Here is a 25,564-nt window from a genome sequence, read left to right as displayed (position 1 = left end):
TTCAAACTGCTCATCCACTCCGTATCTAGATTCAAAGTGAATCATCCCCGACACGTCAGGTTCAATCCGCAATGCATGCTTGTGCAGCCCCCCGTGGCGCTGCGTGAGCACAGCTTCCAGGTGGGCCACAAGGTGGAGCTGCTGCATCCAGTGAGTCGCCAGCAGGCCTGCCCAGCCACCATCACGGCCACCCTGGCCGGTGGGCGCTGGTTCCTCGTGCAGGTGAGGGTGCCACGCTGTTCCCGCACACCTTTTACGAGATTCTGACTCTTTCACGAGATTCCGACCCTTTCTGTCTTGAACCGCGCTTCCCGTCTGCCTGTGGGGTCATTCTTTGCGCGTATGTGAAACAAGGCCCAGAATTATTGACCAACCTCTTGCAGGTTTCCAAACAGCGCGATGAAGTGCACCAGCGAAGAGAGTGCGCCTCATGTGACTTGGGAGTCCGTGTCAATTTGCTCTCGCTGGGTGTTGGCTGTCCACCTGTGCCACGATTAGAGGTCATTCTTTATTGGCGTCCGGTAGGACAAAATTATGCGTAGGGGGAAACCCACCCCGAGATATGTTGACGTGTGCGTTGATAAGATGAGATAAGTCGGTGTCTTGCATTAGGAAGCAACGGCGCCCTTGTTTGTCTTTCTGCATGCCTGTTTTCCTGGTCCTCTTGCACTGTGGTCTCCTATAATGCTCATTGAGTTTTCTAACGTGGAAGTTTGGGCTAGTTGGTATTTCATGATTAAAAATTAAAACAGCTCAAGGACACGGACAAGAACAAGAAGGTAGACGAACAAGGCGCTGACTTACAGCTAAACCTCTTAAGGGGGGACATGGGCCTAAATTTTTAACTTTTTTGAAAAAATTCATTTTTTTATTTTGAGGTTTTTTGTTTTAGAAACTAATTATACACCCTTACACCAAATTTGATGACCATACGCCAAATAGTTACGTTGATATAAAATATTTTCAACACATTGTGAGGCAGTAACAAAGTAAAGGAGTTCAATGTTTGAATGCGTTTTTCTCAGTTCCACTTTTTGCTGCAAATTTCACACGAAGGAATCTTTTCTTTGAAGGTGGAAGTATTCTGTTACCACAATCAAGATGTTTCTGAACTGAACTTTACTCAGGAATCGGGCTATCTACTTTATTTTGTTTTAAGTTGAAGTCCTCAGTGAGAAAAAATTAAGTTTTCAAATATTGACAGATGACAGATATGCATCTCATAGTTTGAGGTAATAACTCTTCCTGAAATATTTACATTTAAGTTATTAAAACTAGATAGCCCGAGGTCCCATATCCCTTACTTTATATTCAAGCAGTCAAAATGGTACTTAATAGCTTGATTTGCATATCATAGATTTCTTAATGAAAAGTGACACATCATCTTATGCAGGTATGCAAATTTGTCTTAGAGAGCTGAAAGTTTGCACAGTACACCTACATTTGAAGCTAAATCTCCCCTGCAAATTTCATTTCGATCAGTTGAGTAGTTCAAAAATTTTACCTCTAGCCAGTGTCCCCCCTTAAACAATCTTGTGCGCAACAAAGACGAGGACAAAAGCAGAGAAGAGGACACAAAAAGGCGCAACTTTCAACTGAATTTTATTGAAAACGTGTTCCGGTATATATATAGTCTCAACTATATATGCTATGCCGTCGATCGCATTATCGGAGAAGGAATTGTTTTTTCCTGAGAACGAGATAATGTTGTTTCCCAGTTATGCTCTGTTATGGTGTTTTTTCTTTTTCCTTTACTTTTGTCTTTTTTTGTTGTCATTGTAACGATGGTTGAGACTATATATATACCGGAACACGTTTTCAATAAAATTCAGTTGAAAGTTGCGCCTTGTTGTGTCCTCTTCTCTGCTTTTGTCCTCGTCTTTGTTGCGCACAAGATTGTATAAGATGTCAAACCAACTCGCCCAAACAACCACTCTTCTTACAGCTAAAGTTTATTCGTGCTAACATCAAGTATAAATACTGAACGTCATGACAAACAAACAAAGATAAAAAACATGTAATGGACGCCACGTGCTCCTTAGCCACCGTTATGTGCTGTCACTTTGTGTCGAGAAAGCAACATTCCTTTTCGGATAAGCATATGGAAGGAGTGCTGACACAGTTTTCCCCCAATTTTCCAATTTCCCGCGCCTCGATGATTTCTCGAGTGAGTTTGTCTTTATTTTTCCTAATCACTTCACACTTGTCGAAGACGGGAGTGCAGCAGCAGTCACGACAATGCTGGCCAAGGTGACCTGACACAACTCTAAAAACGTTATACTTATGTTTTCGCAAGTGATCATTGAGGCAGCGCCCCATTTGCCCGACGTATCTCCTGCCGCACGAGAGGGGAATAGAGTACACCACTCCCTTCACACAGTTCACGAATCGGTCGTGGTGTTTTTTGGTGCAACCCTGTTTTTCTTTAGAACAGGGGTTCACTTTTCTGCACGTCCCAGACAACTTTCTAACAAACACAAACGCTTGATTATTGCAGCTAAGCTGCACTAAAAATTGGAAGAAAACTTTGCCCCTTTCCTGCACCATCGTGGCAAAGGCAGTGGTGCCATAGAAGGATTGAGTGTTGCTTCGCGGTGACGTTACACAGATGAACCTGGTAGACATTTTATGCTTCCACAGTGTGAATGCCGTTGTGCATACTGTCTCTAAAAAAAAAAAGAAAAAACCCCGCCGAAGTTAGCGCTTGAGCGGAAGTGGAATGCGAAGCTTGCATCTATTGCAGTCACACATTTTATATTTCGCCTTACAGTTTTGTGTCTCACTGTTTCTTGAACTCTTTTCTCTCATGCGCTCTTAGCACAGTTGGTTCAGTGTCAGATTCACAAGCGGAGAGGCCCCAGTTTGAAACCAAGTGCTTCCACACTTTTTCCCTTACTTTATATCGACCAATTTGCAAGAAACGTCTTGCCTCACTGGGTTGTGTCACAGCACACTGCTAGGGGCCAGCCGTTATATACATTCTGCGTTAAAAAAAGTATGGCAAATTGCTAGGCAATTATGTTGCGTACGTTAAACATTCTAGCATCCCAAACACTTATATCATCGTTCAGCAGCACATCTAGCCTGTTCAGCCAGACTCCTACCTTCATGGCACCCTTTGTCGGATAATTTAATGCGTGGCACATGTGCACTTGAGGTGATAAACCTGACGACCTTTCAGAACCTTCTAACCCACTCCTCTCCAACCTCGCCTAACTCTCCTCCTCACTCCACCCCCATGCGCACAACCCTCCCGTTAACCAATCAGCATCGAGCACCTCGCTCCTCCACCTCCCACCTGTCCACCAATCGGTGTCTAGCCTCGCGGCCACGCTTTTATCCGGGCTTCACTTTTGGGCTTCATGAAATGCCGAACACCTAGCCAAAGAACATTCCCTTCTAAACAATGTTCCGGTGCCTGTCACTCGCTCGCTGGCACCCCCGTTTGTGATGGAAGGGTGACATGCACGTTTTGCGTGGCGCTGCCCAATTGTGCTAATGGTGGTGGCCGCGTCCATTCAGGTGGACGACCTGCGGCACCCCAAGGAAGGCGCCCCCCTGGTGCGCTGTTGCCATGCGGGCTCCCAGAGCCTGCTGCCTGCGGGGTGGGCCCAGAAGAACGGCCTGCCCCTGCTGCCACCCCCCGGTGAGACGGCCGGCCCAGTCAGAACCCCCTTGGAGACAAACGTTACCATAGTCACAGATGGCTTAAGGGGACACACCCCCTAAAGGGGTCAACTTTTGAACCCTTGTCTTAAAATTGCCGAAATTTACATGGTAGGCTGGTGGGCATGCTAGAGGGGGTATAACTAAATTTCAGGTCTGTCAGTTAAATGAGAAGGAACTTAGAGTAGCTTCTATCATCAACACGCCTACATTGTTTAGTTAATCTATCGTTGGAAAGCTATCACCATATTCCAGATTTTTATTTGCTAGATATGTAGCAGAATGCCTAGAGGGTGCGGCTATGAAACGTTTTTCCTAAAAAGTCATTTAGTTTTATAAATTTTCTCTTCTGCGAAATTGGTCAACTTTTTGGTCTTCTGTGTCTTCTACAAAATGTCAGCATTTTTTTATAAAAGACATCCGTAAAGTGACAAAAACTTCCATAGCCGCATTCCTTATTATATTTCAGTCAGGACAAGGGAAGAACGAGCCTTCCCTGTTTTGCCACTATCAAACGATAGATTGACTAAAATGGAATTCATACCAAAAAGTGGAACGGAGAAAAGTGTGTTCAAAGTGCTCCAAACCCTACCTTTTCTTTAGCTTTGGTGGACAGAAAATAATTTATAAAAAATTAACTATGCAGTGTAAATTAATTAAACTTTTTGGGAATACTCTCTAGATGTTGGTAGATGTAAATATGTAATTTTTCAAATTCAACTTTTTTTGCAAAAATTTTTATTCTGGGCAGTGTGTCCCTTTAAGACATGCGAGGCATCATGTTTGCACCTTCTTCACGATTTTTTTGGCATTCTCATCGGCTGCAATCTCATTGGCCATGGAACAATAATGGGAATGTTCTTGAATGACAAAGCCCCAAAGAATTGAGTAAGAACCAAAAGGTAATCCAGAGCTACATGCAGCGAGCAGCTGGAGCCTAATGGAATAAGCAAATATAATACTTTCCAGATGTCAGTGAGAAGCTGGATGACATTAGAAAGTAATTTCACGATAAACTGGAAGAAACTGGCCCTACTGGGCGTTCTTTTTAACTCTTCTCCAATATGTACGTAGTATGCGAGGGAACCAATAATCCGCCATTGCTTGCGAGGCATTTCTTCTAAGTGAACACTTTTTTTCTAAATGCATAGATGATGTTGAAGAAATTGTTTATCTGGTACCTTTGGTTACGGTGCTTCTGCCGCTTCCCTGCTAGCGAATGTGTCTGGGAGACTAAGTGGCTTCCCTGCGTTACAGGCTACCCGTGCAGCAGCTTTGACTGGGAGGAGTACCTGCGCTCGTGCGATGCCCAGGCAGCACCCAGCTCCTGCTTTCAGCTGGTAGGTGGCCTGGGCCTCTTTTTGAACCTCACTCTAGAGGGTCAGTGCAACGGTTTTTAATGCAGAATGTGTTTATGGGCTGTATTTCATGGAAAAGTGTAACACTCAAACCTGACAAAAAAAGCTTTACGTGAGGGCAAAAGCAACACAAAGGTTGCATAGCCCGTACCGTCCAAAGCATACAGAAGGCATAATCATTCCTACACAATCCTAACTGGGAACAAGCGATCGAAACCAGAGAGATTCACCAAGGAGCTCAGCAGAACCTCGTACCATGTGATTCGCAGCCCGACGTCTTTGCTCGGCGCCGCAAGTAGGAGACGAACGAGAGCGCGAGCAACGTGACTAAGTATGACTTGCCGCCGACGGTCGCTCACAGTAGCACGCGACTGTCCACGGCGAGTGATACTTCGTCCAGCGTACATAGTCTGCAGGTGACCATCATAGCATACTTAGTCTGCAGTCGACCGTCGGTGTTTAGTCACCTTAGTTCAGCATACTTAATTTATATGCTACAGTCGCTGGTGAGTTATATTTAGTCTAGCATACTGAGTGCATAGTGAACCGTTGGCGGTGAGTCATTCTTAGTCTAGAATACTTCGACCACAGGCAACCTTCAGTGGCAAGTCGGGCTTGGTCCAGCATACTCTGTAGGCAACCATTGGTTACAACTCGCACATAGTCTAACACACTTAGTCTGCAAGCGACAGTAGGCAGCAAGTCGTACCTATTCGCGACTCCAGCAAAACGGACGCCACCAAGCGGGAAAACCGGGAACCAGCCGGTCCAGGTCGCTCCGCGCCCCTCCGCGTCTCTCCAGTGGTGGCTTTCGCGGACACTTGTAGTCGGCGCGGTGGCGAGCAATGTAATTTGACGAAGGTCTGATTATTTCTTACGTTTGCCTCAGTGATCATTAGTGTGCTGAAGCCTCAGTAGATTAATTGTTTCCTTTGAAAGCCCGTTTACTCCACAGCACACGGTCGCGTGCTTTCGATTTCTTGGATGGGGAGGAATCGCGGAAAAACGTTTTGATTTCTTGTCTGTCTCGAATCACATTCAAAGTGACGTTTACTTGGTGACTGATAAGTGGTTTCTTTATAAGGATGTAGAACAGTCGACTGAGGACTACAGGCGAGGCATTTCACTGGAGGGAACATCAATGTTGCAGTGAAGTGAATGGGAAGGTTCGATAATTGCTTTTCTTGAGTTTGGTTGTGTTTGCTTAGCTTCAAGTTTGAGCCACCCACGCCGGTCGGTGCGTTGGCTATTCATCTTGGCTGCTTTTCGCCGAAAAAGCCTCTGGATCACACTGAAGGAGTTGGGCTGATTTCGCAATCACTTGATTCAGGAAAACCTGCTCGCTGCAAATGATGAATGAGGGAAATTATCTGTTTTCAAAAGGTGGGGGACGAGTCTCGCAACGTTAGATGTTGTCACGGCATTTTGACCTATCGCGCCTCCAATATTTATATTACAAGGACGTCGAAGCCAGCAGCAAAATACGTCTACATTGCTCAGGTTGACCGGCCACAAAAAATACTCATTGTCTCCATTCAGGATTCGAAGCAAAGTTCAATGCAGAGAGGTTCCGCGTGAATGTCCGATGAAGACTCTCTTCAGTTTGTCTAAGTGCTGCCGGCTATAGAACCATTTGGCTAAGTTTAAGTAATACCTCTCTGTCTGTCAAATATACTTTTATTCAGCAGCTCACCTAATAGCTAGTCAACTAAGCTCATATTTTAACCCGAAGAATATACTAATATCGCCTTAGTGGGACATAGTACGTAATATAATACACAACCCGCTCGTCGAAATGACTTCTCGATTGCTACTAAAACCTGAATTGAAATACGAGTATCAGCTGCTTAGTGGGGCGCCAGCGGGTTAACATGGTCCTTGGCTCAAGAAGCGCTTGCTTAATTTTTGTAATTTTCCTGCAGCCTGTGTTGTTGACCGAGCAGACGACTGGAGCTGTTTCTTAAACGCGGATACGCACAAAAGCTCGATTTCGCGGACAGATAAGTTGCATGGTCGAGGCATGCGAGTTAGCTGAAAAGTTACTCACTGTGGAACAATTCTGTAGTCATCGCCGCTTTCCTTAGATGATCAAAACTGATTAGAGCCTATTACCGCCTCTCCGCAGCCCATAGTTTCGGTTTTGAACGAAATCTCCGAAACGAAAGTTTGACATTAAAAGAAGAAAAACCACCGGCAAAACAAAACTATGCTTTGCAAGTTTATCTGCACCGGCTACACTTAACCGTCTCAGTTCAAATACCTATAAAATTGGGCATTAAACAGAAGAAAATCTGTTAAATTGAGCGCGCCACCTGTTCAGGCGGCCCGGCCGAGCCGCCGCGACCTGGACTCAGCCGCCATGTTTGTTTGGTGGTGGCGCCCCCTATAGGTCGCTGGAGTCGCGAATAGTTCAGCATACTCGGTCCACAGGCGACGGTCGGCAGTGGGTTACACTTAGTCCAGCACACTTGGTTTCCAGGTGACCGTTGGGGACAAATCATAGTGGGTGGCGAGTCATACTTAGTGCTGCATAATTAGTACACAGGCGACTGTCAACGGGCGCCCGTCGCTGCGCGCAGCTGGTTCCCGACGAGGAATGGCTTCCCACGCGGACTCACGACATCACAGGGTGGATCGTAACTAGGATTCCATGTATTCGGAGTTTATTTTTCGCCGAGAATTCGTGGGGTATCAGAGTTTATTTTTGTTAGATTCCCAATTCTCTGAAGTTTTGAGTTCAGTCTACTGTGTTCCCAATTTTAAAAAATTAAAAAAGAATAATATAAAGTTTGGGTACCATAACCATAGGTCGGCATTTTGGATATGAGTCGCTCAATATCATATCACGTTCACAAAGATTTTTCAGAATTCATTTGCACTCATATCACAAATTTTTGCAAGATCCAAGCCACCACCAGTCATATCACAAACTTCGTCAAGGTTCAAAAGTCAGTGCCACTCATATCACCTTCGACTTTCATCATTAACAATATCATTGATATCACCAAAACCAGACACATATATAACAAAATATCACCGACTCAAAAGTATCACAAAATATCACCAACTTAAATATGTCACGAAATATCACTGATATCACCAACCACAAAAATATTGCGGATATCATGGACTCTCGAAATATCACGGACTCGCAAATATCGCCAAAATCCCCGACTCACAATATATGAAATATGATGGACTCGGAAATATCACCGACTCAGAAATATCATGCGGGTTCACCTCGCCGTGCTGCTTGCTGTCATTTGGGTCAGTTTTGGTATGTGCCGTTCAATGCCGAGCCGAAGTAATGCCTGCCAGACTTAATGCTCTGTAACGACGAAGGTGCTGCTTGTTTTGCTTCTTTCTTTTTTTAGCTTGAAGGGAGGCATCTAGATTGTGAATTAACAAGCGCGAATGACTAAGAAGAGAAGAAGGGGACAGGACAGAGAACTTACTCTTCTTAGTCATTTGCGCTTGTTAATTCACAGTCTAGATGTTCAACCAACTAGGCCCCCAATTGATCATGATGAAGGGAAGTACTTTTCTTTTCAAGCATTAGGTATGTGCCTATGGGTGGATTTTGTTTGAAAACATGTATTTTGCATGAAAATGGAGAACATTGGTGGTGTGCCCTGAAACGAGGGGATGAAATTTTGTAGGGCGAGGAGGATGACTAGCATTATTAGACGAATGAGAAGAGCACGGCGTTCGCTTGTTTCGGTTTGTAGCCCCCGAGCTACAGCGAGAACCGAAACAAACAGGCGGCATTGCTGCGTGGCGTGGACGGCACCACGAACACTAAGTTCAAAATTGGACTCTCTATAAATTTATGTGTGCAGCGTTCCAGCAAGTATTTATTCACCCGTTTGCTTTGTCTCAAACAGTGCACAACGTTAGCAACCAAGGTCGCAACCATCCAGGAGAAGGAGCGGGTTTGCGGTGACCATATTTTTGGTCGAGACGAACATTGACCTTGCATCTTTGACCTTACATTCCGCAGTTACACTTCGAGTTACGAGACGTTCGCTGATCTCACAATCCCTGAATGGGTTACTGCTTGTGTTATCTTTCCAACTTTTTTCTTGACTGAACAAAGGTTTTTGCAAGCAAAGCAAAGTTTTTTTTGTTACCTCCATCGTTTTCCTGTCACACGCATGTACACCGATTTCTGGGTCGCAGAAATCGGGGAGGAAACGTGCAAACAATGTGAAGTGACTTTCCCCTCTTCGTTTTACTTTGTCACGAACATCCTCCAACTGTAAGGTCCGTGGCAGCGTCATTTGGGTAGGGGAATGTTTGCGGATCCCAGAGTCCGTGTTGGGGGTATTTGTAAGAGTGGGCAATCACTCAGTGTTTTTTTAGAAATCAGTATTCGACCAAAAATTGGTTGGGCGATCACTCCGGGGATGCGTAACAACTCAGGATATTACGGTAATATCATCCGACAAACTCAGTCATATCACGGAGTCACTCGGTATCATCTCACGAGCTCAATCATATCACGGGGTCATTCAATATCATCTCACAAACTTGTACCCATATCACGGAGTCGCTCAGTATCATCTCACAAACTTAAACTAACTGTATTTATACTATTGTAAGTCGACTCGATTGTAAGTGAACCCGCCCCACATGGCACATCAGCAAAAAAAAAAAAAAAGTTGCGCGTTTTATTTTGAACACGTGGGAACGGCAAAGTATTCGTTTTGAAATCCCAGCCTCCAACACGCGATCGAACCCTTCTGGCGTGCTTTGACTTCGCTTGCACGCGCGAGGTGCATGAGATGCCCAGGCGTTATCGAAACTAGAAAGTTCACGCTGGAGGCGGGACAACTGAAGCTGCTCAATGCTCACTGTTGGTCTCACTCCATCCACGACTAGACTACGACTTGTACGCACTGGTGATGTTGGTCCCGTCATCATCACTGCTACGTTCTCAAAGCACGTCGTCGGCGTCACCTAACGAAACCTTGCACTTCACAAATGACAGCATCTTCCACACTTGCTCAGCGATCGCGTTGCACGTCACGGGTAGGGACCGATTGTGCACTTTTGCGGCGTACGTTGTAAGCCTGACTTCCGACTCCGGAAGGCATCCCCACCTATTTAAACTTTGGCCTGCTGAAGCTTCTTCAGTTGCCGTCACAGTTTAAGATCCCACGCCATTGCAGACTCCAGTGGAGCATCACCCGCTCCGACGGGTCGAACCTTCGTCCAACAGCGCAGTTGTTGGAATGGCCATAAACGAGCACTGAAAACCTAAACTGTCCAGATCACGCGTGCCAAAAAAAAAAATAAACGTAGTTGGCGCTTTAGCAGGATCTCGACACTCGATCAAACGACGCGCGACCGTCGATTGTGCAAAAAAACTGCGAAAAGAAGCCGCGGAGTGTGAACCGTGAGGCTGTTCCAGCGGCCTCCGGAGTGGCTCTTACAAGAAGTGCCGCCAACCCCCGGTGGTCAGGTGCACCGTGCGCCGTCGCCACTGTACATTAGGGTTAATTTACAAATCGTTATCAATAATACTCGTTCGCACAAATAAAAGAAAAAAAGAAGTTCTCAAATGAGCGCACAAAATAGCGCAATGCACAGGTACAGCCGGCTGAACTGGTAACAAGCCGAAGTGTTCTCGATATCGCGATTGTTTCGTTTTTGTCGGCGGTGGAATGCTTTGGTTCGATTATGAGTCGACCCCCCCACTTCAGATTTTCAAGAATTGAGAAATGGGTCGACCTACATTCGTGTAAATACGGTATATCACGGAACCACTCAATATCATCTCATGAACTCGGAGTCATATTATGAAGTCAATCAAATTCACTCACAATCACGCGGTGAGCGTGAGTGAGTGAGTTTGCCGAGGTATTACCATAAGCACATTGTCCTGAAGAAACCTTGATGAGCTAAAAGGTAAACCCTTTTTGTTAGTAGTGGGTTGAGGTTTTAAAGGAAACTGAAGTGGTATCTCCTCAGGTCCACTGACCCCTTGCTTTTAAAAAGTTCATTTTTAAAAAATTTTCTTTCTTGTTTTATGTTTTGTTGTTGTAACTTCGAAACTCAGAGTTTTTCGGTTAAATCCGAATTGACGGGAAAGTTACCGGCAAGTGTTTTTCTGATTTATTCGAAAACACTGAACCCTAATCATAGTGTACTACGGGATAGCACAACGGGTGTATGACGTCAGAACTCCAGACAAAAATTAATCGACAGAGTAAAGGGCGTAATTAACCTCATATCCTTGTGAGTAACTTCAGTTGCCACAAGGGGTTCTTAAAAATTCAAAAGTACTAAGAATTCAAGGCCCTATATGCTCCCATCGAAGAAACAGAAGCCGTGGAAAGCTTAATTTAAACGTGTCTCAACCATTTTGTAGAACTCAGAGATCACATGGGTGTGTCGTGTCCGAAGCATCCGAAACCACCCGAAACTCCCCGCAACCAAGTGTAGCAAATCATAACGCACGCATAATACATGCACGACACATTCTGCACTTTCCGTGCTTATCAGAATTATTGAGCAAAGTTTATTTCATACTTTCGGTTAAACTTGAGCATGTTTTGATTTTTTCGAGAAACTCCGAGACGCACAGGATGCGTCACGTGACACCGCACAACACTCGAACTTGACGTAAGTCACATGACCTTACAATGTGACGTGGCATCTTGGCGTCGAGTGACACCCTGACACCGCATGACATGATGTCACACGACATGTTGACGTCACGTGACACCCAAACTTGACGTCAAGTCACGTGCCGTGTGTCGGTCAGGCGTGCCATTTTTCGCGCGGCACCCCGCTTTATAACAGAGTCTGCGTCTTTCGGGGCGGCTATCTGTTTCTCCACTCTACAGCGTTTGACAACCTCTGTTCCGTGTGAGCTGTAGGGCAGTCGTAGGTGACCGCCACTCAACCCGTATGCAAAGTGATGCAATCACTTTGCGTACAAAAAGACCATGCTTCTAAAGTATTACGTGTGATTTTCAAGGGGATGTTTGGACTGCTTGATATAAACAATAATTCAAAATACCCGAGTAATATATAACCGGGCTCGACTGTATTTCCGGTCTACGAGCCTTTAGAGCAGAGATGTGCGAAGTGGGGGTTACGAGAAGACATCTTGGGGGTCGTGGGGGCCTCAGAAGGCCGAGTAATTTTGAAGTGCAATTGGAGAGTACGGTTGAGGTGGGGTCACGGGGTCGCTGGATGGTGTCGAAGTATCTTAGGGGCCACGGGCTTCAGAAGTTAGCGCACCTCTGCTTTACACCATCCACCCAGCATTCTTCGTAACAACGACTGCCCCCGTGCGAGAGCGAGCATTCCAAGGGTGCTGTTTGGTTCCGCAGGAGGAGGACAGCCTGGGGTTTGAGCCGGGACAGAAGCTCGAGGCGGTGAACGTCCACAAACCCAACGAGGTAGGCAAACTTCCGGTTTGGATCCTGGAACGCATCCCATTTTGCCCAAGCATCGAAAGCTGTCTTAAAGAATGGCATCAAATGACGTTGCAAAAGCTGGAGTACGGTGCTGTCAGGCGTCGCGATCCTGGCGGTTGAGCGTAGAAGTTCCGGAAAAAAGCTTGGGAGACAGCGATCGTCGCTGTCGTTGCGGTGTGCCAACTTCCGGCTGCCGAAGGTTCCGTGGACTCGAGCCTAGAGATCGACTCTCAGAAGAACAGACGTCTGCCAGATCCACCGCCACTGCAACGTCGCTAAGCCTTCAACGGCAGGGCACTTTTGAGAAGTCATCGGGTGGAAACGGAGGGACCACTTTTAAGAATGCGCTAAACACACCAGTCAGAGACATGCTCCTGGCACCATACACTTCCGGTACCCCTATCATTCGTGGTGGGGAGCAAAAGAGAGACCCACGCCTTACTCGGGTCTCTACACTGACCTGGCTGTTACTGCATAGCTATTTTTTGTTTCCTATCGTAATGAATCTTATGGCACGAAAATTCTACTTAAGTAAAGACCGGAATGTCACGTAGCCCGCTCGAGAAATTTCTAAGGTGTTAAGCGCTTAGCAAGTTGCATAAAAAAGGAGTGGGCAGGATGATGATTAACTAATCCATCATCAGGACGGGCACAGCTGTGATTATGTACGCCAGATGAGTCGAAAGTGCAAGCGTGCCAACCATGAGCGTATCGAGGTATGGGGAAACAAATTAAATATTGCGTGTAAATTCTTCAAAATCAATATTAATGTAGATATCAGTGATAGAAATGCTAGACTGTCCGAGCACACGTGCTCAAAGAGGCACAAACGACTGAAGTAGCTGAGCGAAGGCAAGTTTAGTTTCTATGGACTGTATTACAGTGAAATCTTGGTATAACGAACTTCAGGGGGCCGCGAAAAATTGTTTGTTATTCTGAAAGGTTGTTATTGTGAAAACCACGAAATTAACCATAATTACTTATTTTCCAATGATTAAAACGTCCTAACTCGTTTTTCACAAAGATGCACAAGTCAACATCAGACAAAGCACATTTATTTAAAGTAGTCGGTGATTTTTTTTTTATGCGTGCAGCACAAAAAACAAAACGCAATAAACTCCGAAAAAAGCCGCGTCTGACAAGGCTGAGAGCACACGCAGAAGTTAAAGTTTTAAAAGTTTGTTAATCTGAAACGTTTGTTAAAGTGGTGTTCGCTGTACCGAGATTTGACTGTACAACTTTCTCTGGCTCACTTTTGCATGCTTTTGTGCTCCTGCATTTAATAGGGATACAGTGTAGACCGCATATAACGTATGTCTCGGGAGTCGCGAAAATCCGCACTATAAGCGGTACCGCGCTATAACCAAAACATCAATTTTTCAGGCCAAAATACATGCCATGAAACAACTTACCTTTGTAAAAGAATTTATTTTTATGTTAGATGAAAAATAAAGCTTAGTTGGAGGAAAGTCTTTATTTCACCAGACTAGTACAGCTCTGTCTCAAGTGTGTCACACATTTTGAAAGAAATGAGCGGCTTTTGCCTGGCGCAGCCTTTTAACGGCGTCGCGAGTTGCGGACGGACGTTGCGAGCGTTCAGGATTGCTAACCCTAATCACTTTTCTCCGGAGATGAAAACGCGTGAAAATTCGCATCCTTCATACGTACGCGCCAGTAATACCTTGAACTTGAGCACACGCATGAAATGCGCCAAATAAGAAATCCGGGCGATGTTCGAGGACACAAATGCTTAGAAATCACCACTGTAGTCGAAGTAAACAAACACGACGACACGGGCGTTTCTGCCGTCTTGAGAGCGCCGCCACGACATCGCCGCACGAGTAGGTGGATCTTCCCTTCTAGTACTACGTGCTGGGTTATCACAGCGACAGACAACGAAAATTCACAGTCAAGGATAGCGCTTTTACGCAGAACGATGAGATGAACGCCGTCTACGACGACGATCACAACAACGCCATGTTTACGGATAGAAGCAGCCGGCCCGCGACCGGAGAGGAGGAGGAGGAGGAGAAGCGTTGTAAGAGAGGTTGGTGGGGAAAGGAGAGAGCATGCAACGCGCGCGAACACTTCTCCTCGACCTGCGATTGGTCTGTCGTTGCGGTTGTTTGTTTCTTTGTTTCCAACGCAGCGGAGGGACGCACGCACGTGAACGACAGGTGCGTGCGTCCCTCCGTCGCTATGGCAACTGAAGCCTCTCTCTTCGCTTCTGCCCGCTTTTTCGAGCAACATCCTTGCCCCGCTAGTGCAGCGTGCGGCTCGCGCCGTCAGCGTCGTTATCTAGTGTCGCACAGGGAAGCGAGCTCGCTGCTCCGGTCGTCGGCGCGGTCGGCGGGCTCTGCCAAAAACCGCACTATAACCGGTATTTCCCTTCGCGCGCCTGCATTTTAAGCGGTATGTAATTACATGGAGTTCTATGGGAGGTGAACCGGTGGTTTAAAAAAACCGCGTTATACCCGGTCCTGCACTATAAGCGGTTACGTTGTAAGTGGTCTATACTGTACTGCAAATTTATAGAAGCGAGGCACAGAAGGTACGAAAGGCATTGTGATTTTGTGCCTTTTGTCTTGACAACTGTTCTTTTGAGTGCCTTTTGTTTCTTTCTTTCTGTCATAGTTTTTTGGCCACTCCTTTGTAAAGCGATTTTAAATCAGTTTCTTTTCTTACAATCTGTGGAGGCATTTAAATTTTCTTTGCAAATGAGTGTTTGCCAAAAAAACAATGTCTCAGTTTTCATGGTTGGACTTTCTGTGTTTCGGTCAAGTGTCGTGCTGACTACTGCATGCCACTGGCTTCTAGTTCTTGGTTTTTGTACTTATACCGTGCGTGAGGCTGCCAAGTCGCACGTTGATGTAAAACACTTACGGTGGGCCAGCTCGACTCCACATAAATGTTTGAGATCAGTCCACTGAAGATTCTTCCATCTTCAGTGGACTGCAGGAAAAAAAAATACATCATCTGTAAAAATGTGCCAACCAGTTATGCTCAGGTCCTGGTTATATACCGTAAAATACCGGAGGAACCCCACCCCACTTTCACGGAAACCTGGATCATTCTAGGCACAGACGCTTGTCCGGTGAAATTGGTCACTTAACGTATAATTGGCAAGTTTGGAACACGTTAATAATGGGCGCTTGACCGAAGTGGACACTTTGCAGTGTTTTTAAGCACATGAAAGGGGAAGCGACTCTCGCGCAACAGCAACCTGCAATGTCAGTGGTTTCGCAGCATCATGTAAAACAGAAGGGAATCATCCGGTGCTTGCATGAAGTTTTTTTGTAAGTTTCTTTGAGGGAAGTTGCAGGCACTTTTTATCGACGGAGCCGCGTTGACAGGTGCACGAATCTTTGCTACCGCTCTTGCGCGTTTTACAAAAGAAGGTCTCGCGGGTCTGCCCTTCGGTTCCGCCGGTCGCGAGGCACTTTTTGCGGAATCTGTTATTAGAAGCGTGCGACAAGACAGTAGCGCCACGGTGCGGCTCCTAGACTAGGCGTTTCGCATAAACCACGGCCAAACTGTCGTAGCCAACTTTAGTTGATAATTATTGTCAGCTTACCTGAGCACATCACTATACAAGACATTTGGGGGCACATTCGCCACTTACTTTTTTACACAAAACCCGGAAATTGAGGAAAAAACAGATCCCCTCCCTGCGCTGGCAAAAAGCGCTGCAATCATCTCAGTCCCAGCACATCCACTCAAATTCACCAGCAAGTGTAGAGCAATCCGATAATAAGAGGAACGAAAAATACTTATCATCTAAATTTGGTCAATTACTGGCACTGGTGACTGTCACCCCGTAGGGATTTCAGAACCGCCGTCGAACACATAGACGCTTTGTAGGGGCATCTTCCAGTGCAGATAAACGAAAAACATTAGTGTTGTGCGAATATTCAAATTTTTGAGTAGTACATGGTAGTTTCGAGTAATACACTATTCTGTATTTGTTTCGAGATGAACTGCAATATTCATGCTTTCCGAAGTGTGGATCGCAGCGGGCTAGCCCTGTGGAGTGCGCTTCTCATTGGGCACTGGTGCACTTCAGGGAAGCAATACCCGCAAAGCCCCCAAGCTCTGCGGGCATTGCTTCCCCGCAGTGCACCGGCGCTTGGCGAGTGTTTCGGTGCTCAGCGCCACAAGAAAGAAATAAGACCGACTTCGTTTCACGGCAAACCACAAAGAATGTCTAATTCCTCGTGGCCTTGCCCCACCACAGGCCCTGCTGCACATGCCACTTTGTGCATGCCTTGCTTATAGAAAGCGGGAAGTTCAAAGGAGGCTCATGCCACATCTCCCCCTTGGGATGAGTTACAGTTTCGACTAGTCTTTAATTATTCACCAAACCGGTGGGGGTGCAAACAGTTTTTGCCAGCCCTCGACACTTGGCAGTGTTGATGGGTGCTCCGTGGGGTGCGCCGTGACGTCCTCGCCGGGTAAGGCAGGTCCGTCAGGAGTGGTCATGTTTGCTGGCCACAACACCAACCCGTCGCATTGCACAGAATGAGCCGAAAATTGGTTGAGGGCTCCTCGGTTGCAGCAAACGTCCCCTCTTCTGGTTCTGGCCCAGTAGGACCTGGGCGTGTCCGCTTGACCTCCCCCGGGCACTTGATGCCCTTCACCCGCATGGTTGATCCACGACTCAGTTTAGGTAGCCGTCGAGTCACAGGGGGGCAGTCGAAGCTCTCCCTTTGGCGCTTTTTGGCTTGACTGTCACGTCTAGTTGCAACATTGTTGTTAACTTGGCCAGGAGCCAGAAGATCTGGTTACACTGGGACCCATGTCCACAGACGTCGCCCCATGAGGACTTCGGCTAGACTCCGCCCTGTAGGACCCGGGGTGTCACGGTATGTGAGCAGAGCCAAGTACAGGTCCTCTGCTTTCTCAAGCAGACTTTTCATCATCAGCACCGTGCGTTCAGCCTCTCCGTTTCCCTGAGGATGATGAGGGCTGCTGGTAGTGTTGTGGAATGTAATTCCGGGCAAACTTTGTGAAAGCATCACAGGAGAACTGCAGTCCATTGTCGCTTACTACTGTTGCAGGTACCCCATGGCATGCAAATATGCTCTTCAGACATTTGATGACAGACTCAGCTTTCGTTGACACATCCGCCGAGAGTATTGTGGGATACGACAGGTTACAGTGAGCCATGCAACGATCTGAACACAGGAGATCCCCAATGCTTTGCAGAGCTGTTTCTTCTGGGGGACCCCTGGTCCACTCCGACGTTTTTCGAAGCAGATCTCTGAGTTGCGCAGTAATTTGTGCTAAGTTTGCAAGAAACCTTGCTAGATGGTCTGCCATTCCAACGGTCCGACAGATGCCGGCAGAATCTTCTATAGCCAGAAGATCTCTGATTGCCTTGACCTTTGCTTTGTCTAGTTGAACACTGGGGCAGGATATAACGCATCCACACTGGGGCAGGATATAATGCATCCAGGGAAGGTAGCTTCCCCTGTGCTTAACTTTGCTTGACTTTGTTGAGGGTGACTCCAGCTTGTTTTAGGCGCTTGAGAGTCTTGTGCAGGTTTGCATCATGCTGGGCTTGGTCCTTGTTGTAGACAAACATATCATCCATGAGGTTCAGAGCCCCGGGCAGTCCGCTCAAGATCTTGGACATGCGTTTTTGGAAGTATTCCGGAGCCGGCGTTATCCCAAAATGTAGTCGTGTGAAGCAACAACGGCCAATTGGGGTGATGTGCATGGTCAGCTCTTGGCACAAGGGAGAGAGACGGATTTGATGGAACCCGCAATTGGCATCCAACTTCGAAAATGCTGCCGCTGCCCCCAACTGGCCAAGCATTTCTTCCGCAGTTGGAAGGACATACCGTAACGCTCTCGTAGGACGGAGGTGTTGAGGCGAGTCAAGTTGATGCAGATCCTTACATCTCCGGAAGGTTTCAGGACAAACAATTCGAGCACTCTAGTCGGTCGGACCTTTGACTGGACAAATGACTCCCAGACCCACCATCTTACTGAGCTCTTGAATCACTGCATCCCTCGACGCTCGACGCTCAGCGAGTAAGGCAACGCTGCTGGGTCTAAACGGATGGTGTACTCTCCTGGAAGTGTCCCAAGGCCGTTGAAGTGTGGAACAAAGCACTTTTCAAGGCATTCTGTGTTGCAAAGAAACTTGATGAGTCTCAAGTCCTCTGTGGCAGGCAATCCAAGAACGGCAGAGTGGAGTTGTTGTACGACGTAAACTTCTTGTCTTGTGGACTTCTCCTTTCATGTCATGACAGCATCAAACTTCCCCAACACCTTCAGGGCAGGTCCACTAGGCTCCGAAAGGACCTCTTCTGCTGAGTGCAGGCCAGGCAATGGCATTCCCGAAAATGTATCTGGGACAGCTAATACCTCCACACCGGTGTAAATCTTTGCAGTCAGTGAAACGTTGTTCACGGTTTTGCCATCTACCAAACTCTTCAACAGCACCAGATGACTGGGGGATTTAAATGCCTTTGGTTCCCCTAGTCATCTTATTACAGACACATGCGTAATGACCCTTGGTCTTGCAGACACGAGCGCACTTTTCAACTCGTGCGGGTACTCGGAACAAGTGTGTCGCAATCCCCCACAATAACCGCACGTGGAGCTTGGTTGTTTTGCTTGGGAGGTTCATTTCGTATTTGAAGAAGATGGGACACTGCGAGGCTTAGATGACGAGCCTTTACTGCGCGCCACTGCGTCCAAGTCGGCGTCTTCAGTTTTGACAGGCGGACGCACTTCATTTGCCTTCGACACCTGCTGCCTGTGAACATACTCTTTCCGTCAAGCCTTAATTGGCAAGCGCAGAAGTTAGAGTGAGCGCAGCCTCTAACTGAAGAGCTTCTGAGAGTGACTTGTCTTGCAGCCCAAGAACAAAGCGGTCACGAATCAGGCGGTCACGCAGGCTTCCGTAGTCGCATCGGTCCGCCATGTTGTAGAGCACGGTCACGTACTGGTCCACTGTTTCAGTGAGCCCCTAAACATGCAGACTCGTATACTATGTTCCTGACTTGAACGAAGTGACTGTCAAATCTCGCTTCCATGGTACCATACTTCTTGGTGTCGGTTAACCCAAAGTTGTTGAAAATTTGTTTACCCTGGCGATCCATGATGTAAAGAGGCGTTCGTACCTGGGTTTCCTCATTCTGTAAGACCAGTCCGGTTGCGTGACGGGAATCGTCAGACTCGGTGATCCACATTGGCCACTCCGAAGCATTCCCAAAGTGGAATGGTTCAGGCGACCTGAGGGCGAGTCTGGCGGCGACGCTTGCCTGAACCATGACTGCGTCGGGTCCGCAACCACAAGGCGAAGCCCGAAGCTTCTGAGGCGGCAGGATCCCACTTCTGACACCACGTCTTGGTGTTTAGCGGCACCCACAAGAAATGCGATTGACTCCATGTCGTGGCAAACCGAAAAGAATGTTTAATACCTCGTGGCCCTGCTCCACCGCGGGCCCCAATGCACGCGTCACTTTGTGCGTGCCTCGCTTATAGAAAGTGGGAACTTCATAGGAGGCTCATGCCACAGTGAAAAGCGCACTCAGTGGGGCTAACTTGTAGCTCTCGACACGAAGAGGGACGGACCCCTTCGCACGGCGTTCGAAGGCGCTCTCCCAGGTGCAATTGCATGCCTCGTGGCCTTGAAAGCGTGTGGGCATGTCGTGCTACACCATCTGTTAGGAGTTGGAGCAAAGCTTTGACACGCTCGCTTTGTAGCGAGGCAGTGCCATGTAGATGCCCCTTTCTTCGACCGTGGCTACAGTAGAAGAAAAAAGAGACAAGCTTATCGGGAATGTAAGAAATGGCAGAAGCAGCAGTAAGAGCCTTATGAAGAGACCCCACAGACGATTCTGTGCGTACCAGCCTTTGTCAGCATGATCAAGCTTGTTTTTGTTGAAAAGCTTGCTACTGAACGTAGTTATATTTGAGAAGCAAAAAGCATAATGCTCTGGCTAAACTTTTTTTTTTTTTTCTAATATAAAGTGGAACAATGTATTTGTATGTAGCGAGCAGATTTATAAATCCCCTCAATTAGGATAACTGCGACAAATCTGTCATTTACATGCCATGGTTCAATTAAAATAACTGAGCTTAGAAGTGGACAAGTGGAAGGCTGGGAAGTACCTTCATGAGTTCAGTTGAAGATTCGTTTAGGCATGGGTCACAGTACTGAAAATCCGAAAAACTATTCAATATTCGATTAGAAGATATTCTACCAGGGCCACTATTCGCTTTAAATTCGCTTTGAACTCAAAAATCACTATTCGCACATTACTAAAAAAACGTGCACGGCGGTATGCCACCCCTGTTGCCACTCACAACTGCGGGACACACAATCAAACCCGAGCTTCGAGCGACTCCCGCGGGTTGAATGACGGAAAGCAGATACAGAGCAACGCGTGGGTAGATATTGAATGTCAAGGTGCCAAATCTTTACTAGGTCGAGAGATACGGCCGCGGGAAGGCGCAGAAGCGGCGAAGACGCTGTGGGCGCATCAGAATAGGATGTAGCAGGCGGCACTTCGCTTTGTGGCGTAACGCCAACGCTGTCTCTGGTGGCGGTGTCAACCAGCTGCCAAGGCAAAGCGGTGCAACCCCTATAGGTGTTGCACGCTCCCGATAGTTTACCGACGGCTTAGAAAAGAAGGGCCAATGGGATGGTGGCATTAGAGAATGCCAAAGAACGTGTCACAAAGTAGGAAATGCAAACGTAATCAGTAGGGTTCCGTGTTTTTGATAAGTGCCGATAAACCCCGGAAAATAACCCCCCCGAGCCCATTCTATCGAAATCGGGGAAAACTTAACAACCCTTAACTGGAGCTGCCCTCGAACAAGAACAGCCCGAGTTGCACCAGAAGAAATCTTTGTCTGCAGCTTTATTTCATGTTCACCCAGAACACGAACCTCACCAAACCGTCTGCGAGCCTGCCCCTTTCTCCAGGAACAACACCCATTATCCTGTTTCCATTTCCAAGTATTCGGGTCGTTCTCATGATCCCTGACGGCCAGAGGGTCCCTCGCCCACGTCCCGCTTTCTTCGATGTATGCCCGGATAAATGCAGATTTTTTGCGCAGCACCAAAAGCTGACGTTGAAAAACAAAATAAAGCTGCGGGCAAGGATTTCTTCCGGCGAAAGTGCGCTTTTTTTTATTTGACGACAGCTCTAGTTTGGCGTTTTTGGAGCCTTTGATCTAGGTGCCGCCTTAGCATCACTAAACAAAAAAAACAAAAATCTGACGTTTGTCTTTATATTGTGGAAGGTCGGCCTGCCTTTGAGGTGCGGCGATGCTGGTTTACACCGTAGATCAGAAACTTAGCCAGTGCAGTACCAGTGCCAGCCTGGAGACCCCAGCATGAACCACGCAGTAGTGACGCACGACTGCACTCCAGTACGGCGCTCATCCGGACCGAAAAGGGTGGGGATCGAACCCAGGATGCCTGGGTTCCGCAGCACAAACTTTCTTTCCACATGCTTCGAACTGGTGTGTGCTAGTTCACTCGGCCACTGGTCCCCCATTTGGCATCTCTGACAATGTCTCCCGTCTCCTGGCGAAACATCCGATTAATTAATAGTTTAGTTTTAAGTTCGAGCGGGTTTGTTTCATTGTGAGGGGTGGTGTCGTGCCAGGTGTGCGTGGCGGGCGTGGAGCGAGTGTGCCCCCCGCTGGTGTGGCTGCGCCTGGAGCCCGGTGGGGAGCAACTGGTGGTGCCCCTGCGCTCGCACCAGCTCTTCCCCGTGGGCTGGTGCGCCTCCAACGGGTTCCCCCTGCGGGCCCCCAGGGACTACCAGCGGCCGCAGCCTTCCGCCACCACCAAGGAGGCCTCCAGGTGAGAGGGGCTCCCCTCCCTCTGCCTTGGCCAAGAGGTGTTTTGGTTTCCTTAATGCAGTTTATTGTCCGTTGCTGGGGTGGTCTGCACGGGTGTTTCGACTGGCAGGCGAAATGGGGACTCTGGAGCCACGTGACCGGCTATGCGAGGAGGAAGTGCCTAACAATTAAGTTGATTCCGCTCGGCAGATATACGCTGTGTCTGGCATTTTCTTTAATCCTTGCTTAACGTAACTTTCCCGAAAAGTAACTTTATGTGTTGCTCCTAAAGTGCACGAATGCTTTTCGTTTCGCTTACAATTCAGGCTCGTTCGCCCTCTTTCTGCACACAAAATCAAACTTTATAATAATCGAAGCAAGGACGAGCTTACGGCTGTCGTTTGCCGGTAATGTTAGGTATCCTTAGTTTCTCGTCCCCACAGAGCCGATGACGTGATCTCAAAATCCCTCTTGAGGAGAAGTTTGCCGCTGGGCAAGATGGCCACAGTGGTCCAGTTCTGGGGTCCAATTTTGGTCACCGCAAGAGCGAGATCTCATTTGTTTTTTACAGAATGAGCTAAGATATCATTCGCAGACGATTTGTCTGCTAATGCAAACAAAAAATGGGGTTTGTCCGCTTCAAAGTGTCATTCTCAGATCAAAATAAAACGAGAAAACAACATGCATTGTCTGCTGAGGAAAAAAAAAAATTACGCAGGCTTGATCATGCTGGAATGTGTCCTACACAAACCACACTCCGGTTTGGGCTAGATATTTAATTCTTTTTATCATCCATTTTTTTTAATAAATTTTAGAGCGCAGCTCTTAGGGGCCCGTTCCCGGCTTGAGCGGCGTCGACGTAACCAAGGTCATCCCAAGGTCACGTGACCCCTCCCCCAGGGTTACGTGACCCCCAAGGTCACGTGACACCCAAAGTCACGTGACCCCCAAGGTCACGTGACCCCCCCTTGAGGTCACGTGACCTCCCCGCCAAGGTCATGTGACCTCCCCGATGACGTCATCGTCACTGATGACATCACCGGCATCCGCATCGTCATCGTCATCATCACTGATGACGTCACCGACATCTGCATCGTCATCGTCATCATCGCTGATGACGTCATCGGAGTCCGCATCGTCATCGTCACTGATGACGTCATCAGTGACGTCACTGATGACATCATCGGCATCGTCACGTGACCCCCCCCCCCCAGGTTATTTCACCCCCCCCCCCCAGTACCCTTCCCTCCTCCTCCTCAAGAGCTGCACTCTAATTCGGTGTTACAGGGAGTTGTAAACGGCTTTCACTTTTTTCTTCATTTTTTACATTAATTTTGTGTTTTCTTTTTTTTTCTTTATTATAGTTTTATTGATTGATTTTATTTATTTCGTTTTTAATTATTTAATTTTTATTTATTGTTTGATTTTTTCCTTATTTGTTGTTTTTATTCCTTATTTATTAATTATATTTATTTATTTAATTTTTATTAATTTATTTATTTATTTTTTATATTTTCAATTTTTATTTTAGTAACTATTTCCATTCAAAACCTGCCATTGGCACTTTTGTATGCAAATAAAATCATTAGCCCATCTATACTAGCTTGGTGGCAGAGCCATATATGGAGAGAGTTTGGCCATTCATTGGGCATCATTGGCCAAAACGCGGGCTGGACGTGTTCCAAGGCGTCTTCAAAAAATCGAATGTGGCCAACCAGAAGCCGGAAATAATACCCTGGAGGTGGTCGCAAGGAACAAACTTAATAAGTGCATTGGAGTAACTCTCAGTGACTGAAAATATGGTGCACGTGATGTTTCAATCACGGTCATCCAAAATCACGGTGGAAGAGTGCGACTAGTGGAACGATCAATATAATCCGTACGCCAGGCACCGAGAGCCGCGAATCTGCCGTCCGAGCGGTCACACTCTGTCCGAGCAAAACAGAGTTGAGCGGGACATTCGTTACTTACATCTTTCTACATGATCATGATCGAAACATCACTTGAACCCTATTTTCAACCATGAAGGGTTACTACATTTAACCTTTATGCTTTTATTAAAACTGTTTCTCGCTACCACTGCTAGCGGATTCTTTTCAGCTTCTGGTTGGCCAAGAGAGCATGCCAAGCCCTCTATCTGCATCTAGTGCACGCCCTGGCTCTGCCCACTCCTGCCATTGACTAAACTCGTTCTATACACGGCTCTGCTTGGTGGCTATAGCATCCGACTGCCATCGCACCTACGCAAGATCGAGCCTCTCCAGGGGCTCGAATTTTATATATCTTTATATAGATAGAACCTTAACATCTGTAGCTCTTCCAGCGTGTCGCCAGTTATGATGCTCGTTCACGACTATTTTCTTATAGAAAACACCGCTAAGACACATCTGCCTTAAAAGTGGGTTGTCTGCTACAAAGCAAGTGCTACAGCGAGGTGAGATAACAAGCAGACTGAAATTGTGATTGTCTGCTATTTCGCGTTTGAAGCAATGGACAACCCGTGTTTCCTTTGCAACACTTCAAGTTGTTTTGCTGCTGTAGACGCGCAAAAATTTACCGGAGGATAAAGGGATAAGCATATCAGAGGTCACGGGACCTCTTTCATCATCTATGCCAGGGGTGGCCAAGCTGCGGCTCGCGCGGCTCTTCCCATGTTACTGTGCGGCTCGCGGCTCCCTCCCCAGCCTTCTTCCCCCCCTCCCTGCCGGTCACATGAGCACGTCCCCAAAACGAGAAATGGAACGCGTTTTAAATCTAAAGGCAGGTTGCGGTTTGGTAGTCTTGTGCTACTGCCTTACATACAGTTAAACTGCTTTTGACTCGGATAGACTGAAAGAAGTTCGAGTTCCGTTTATTGCTATTTACAAAAATTTGTCCCCCCCCGCGGCTCTTGAAAGTTTCGTAACTTTGTTTGCGACTCTGAGGCATGGTCAGCCTGGCCACCCCTGATCTATGCTGAGACGCTCTCACCGAGGTATTGCCCAACCATGGACTTGGAACAAACAGCTCGAACATTTTTCATTGGTCACTAAACCGCTCGCTGAGCAAAAAGCTGCGATGCCACGTCCAATCAGCAGCCAAGAAAACTCTCACTTTCGCTGGGGACCAAAATGAGACCCCTGACGTATAGCCCCCACCTCTGGACCATACACCACTTTTGGTCCGTAGTCGACAGGTGGGTGGCAGAAAAACAATTTTCTTAGGTAGACTGTGCTTCTTAAAATTTTCGCAAGAATGCTGTTTTGTAGAAACTGCAACATGATGTCTAGAATGCCTTCATACCCGTTAAAGTTTTCATGG

The 25,564-nt window shown here is 47.1% G+C and overlaps 1 protein-coding gene across 2 annotated transcripts in view; it reads left to right on the top strand.

Moving 5' to 3' along the window:
- LOC8038987 (scm-like with four MBT domains protein 2) overlaps positions 1–25,564 on the top strand; it is a 72,116-nt gene that overhangs the window by 28,085 nt on the left and 18,467 nt on the right. For both annotated transcript variants that reach the window (XM_040215316.3, XM_040215315.3), the window contains exons 8-12: positions 88–222; positions 3,523–3,646; positions 4,924–5,006; positions 12,368–12,436; positions 22,087–22,286. In XM_040215316.3, the coding sequence (XP_040071250.1) occupies positions 88–222; positions 3,523–3,646; positions 4,924–5,006; positions 12,368–12,436; positions 22,087–22,286 (611 nt within the window). The remainder of the gene's footprint in view (positions 1–87; positions 223–3,522; positions 3,647–4,923; positions 5,007–12,367; positions 12,437–22,086; positions 22,287–25,564) is intronic.

The sequence above is a fragment of the Ixodes scapularis genome, unplaced genomic scaffold (genome assembly GCF_016920785.2).
Source record: "Ixodes scapularis isolate PalLabHiFi unplaced genomic scaffold, ASM1692078v2 PGA_scaffold2__306_contigs__length_199485367, whole genome shotgun sequence".
NCBI lineage: Eukaryota > Metazoa > Arthropoda > Arachnida > Ixodida > Ixodidae > Ixodes > Ixodes scapularis.
The sequence above is the reverse complement of the archived record's forward strand: the minus strand, read 5'-3'. Positions and strand labels throughout refer to the sequence as shown.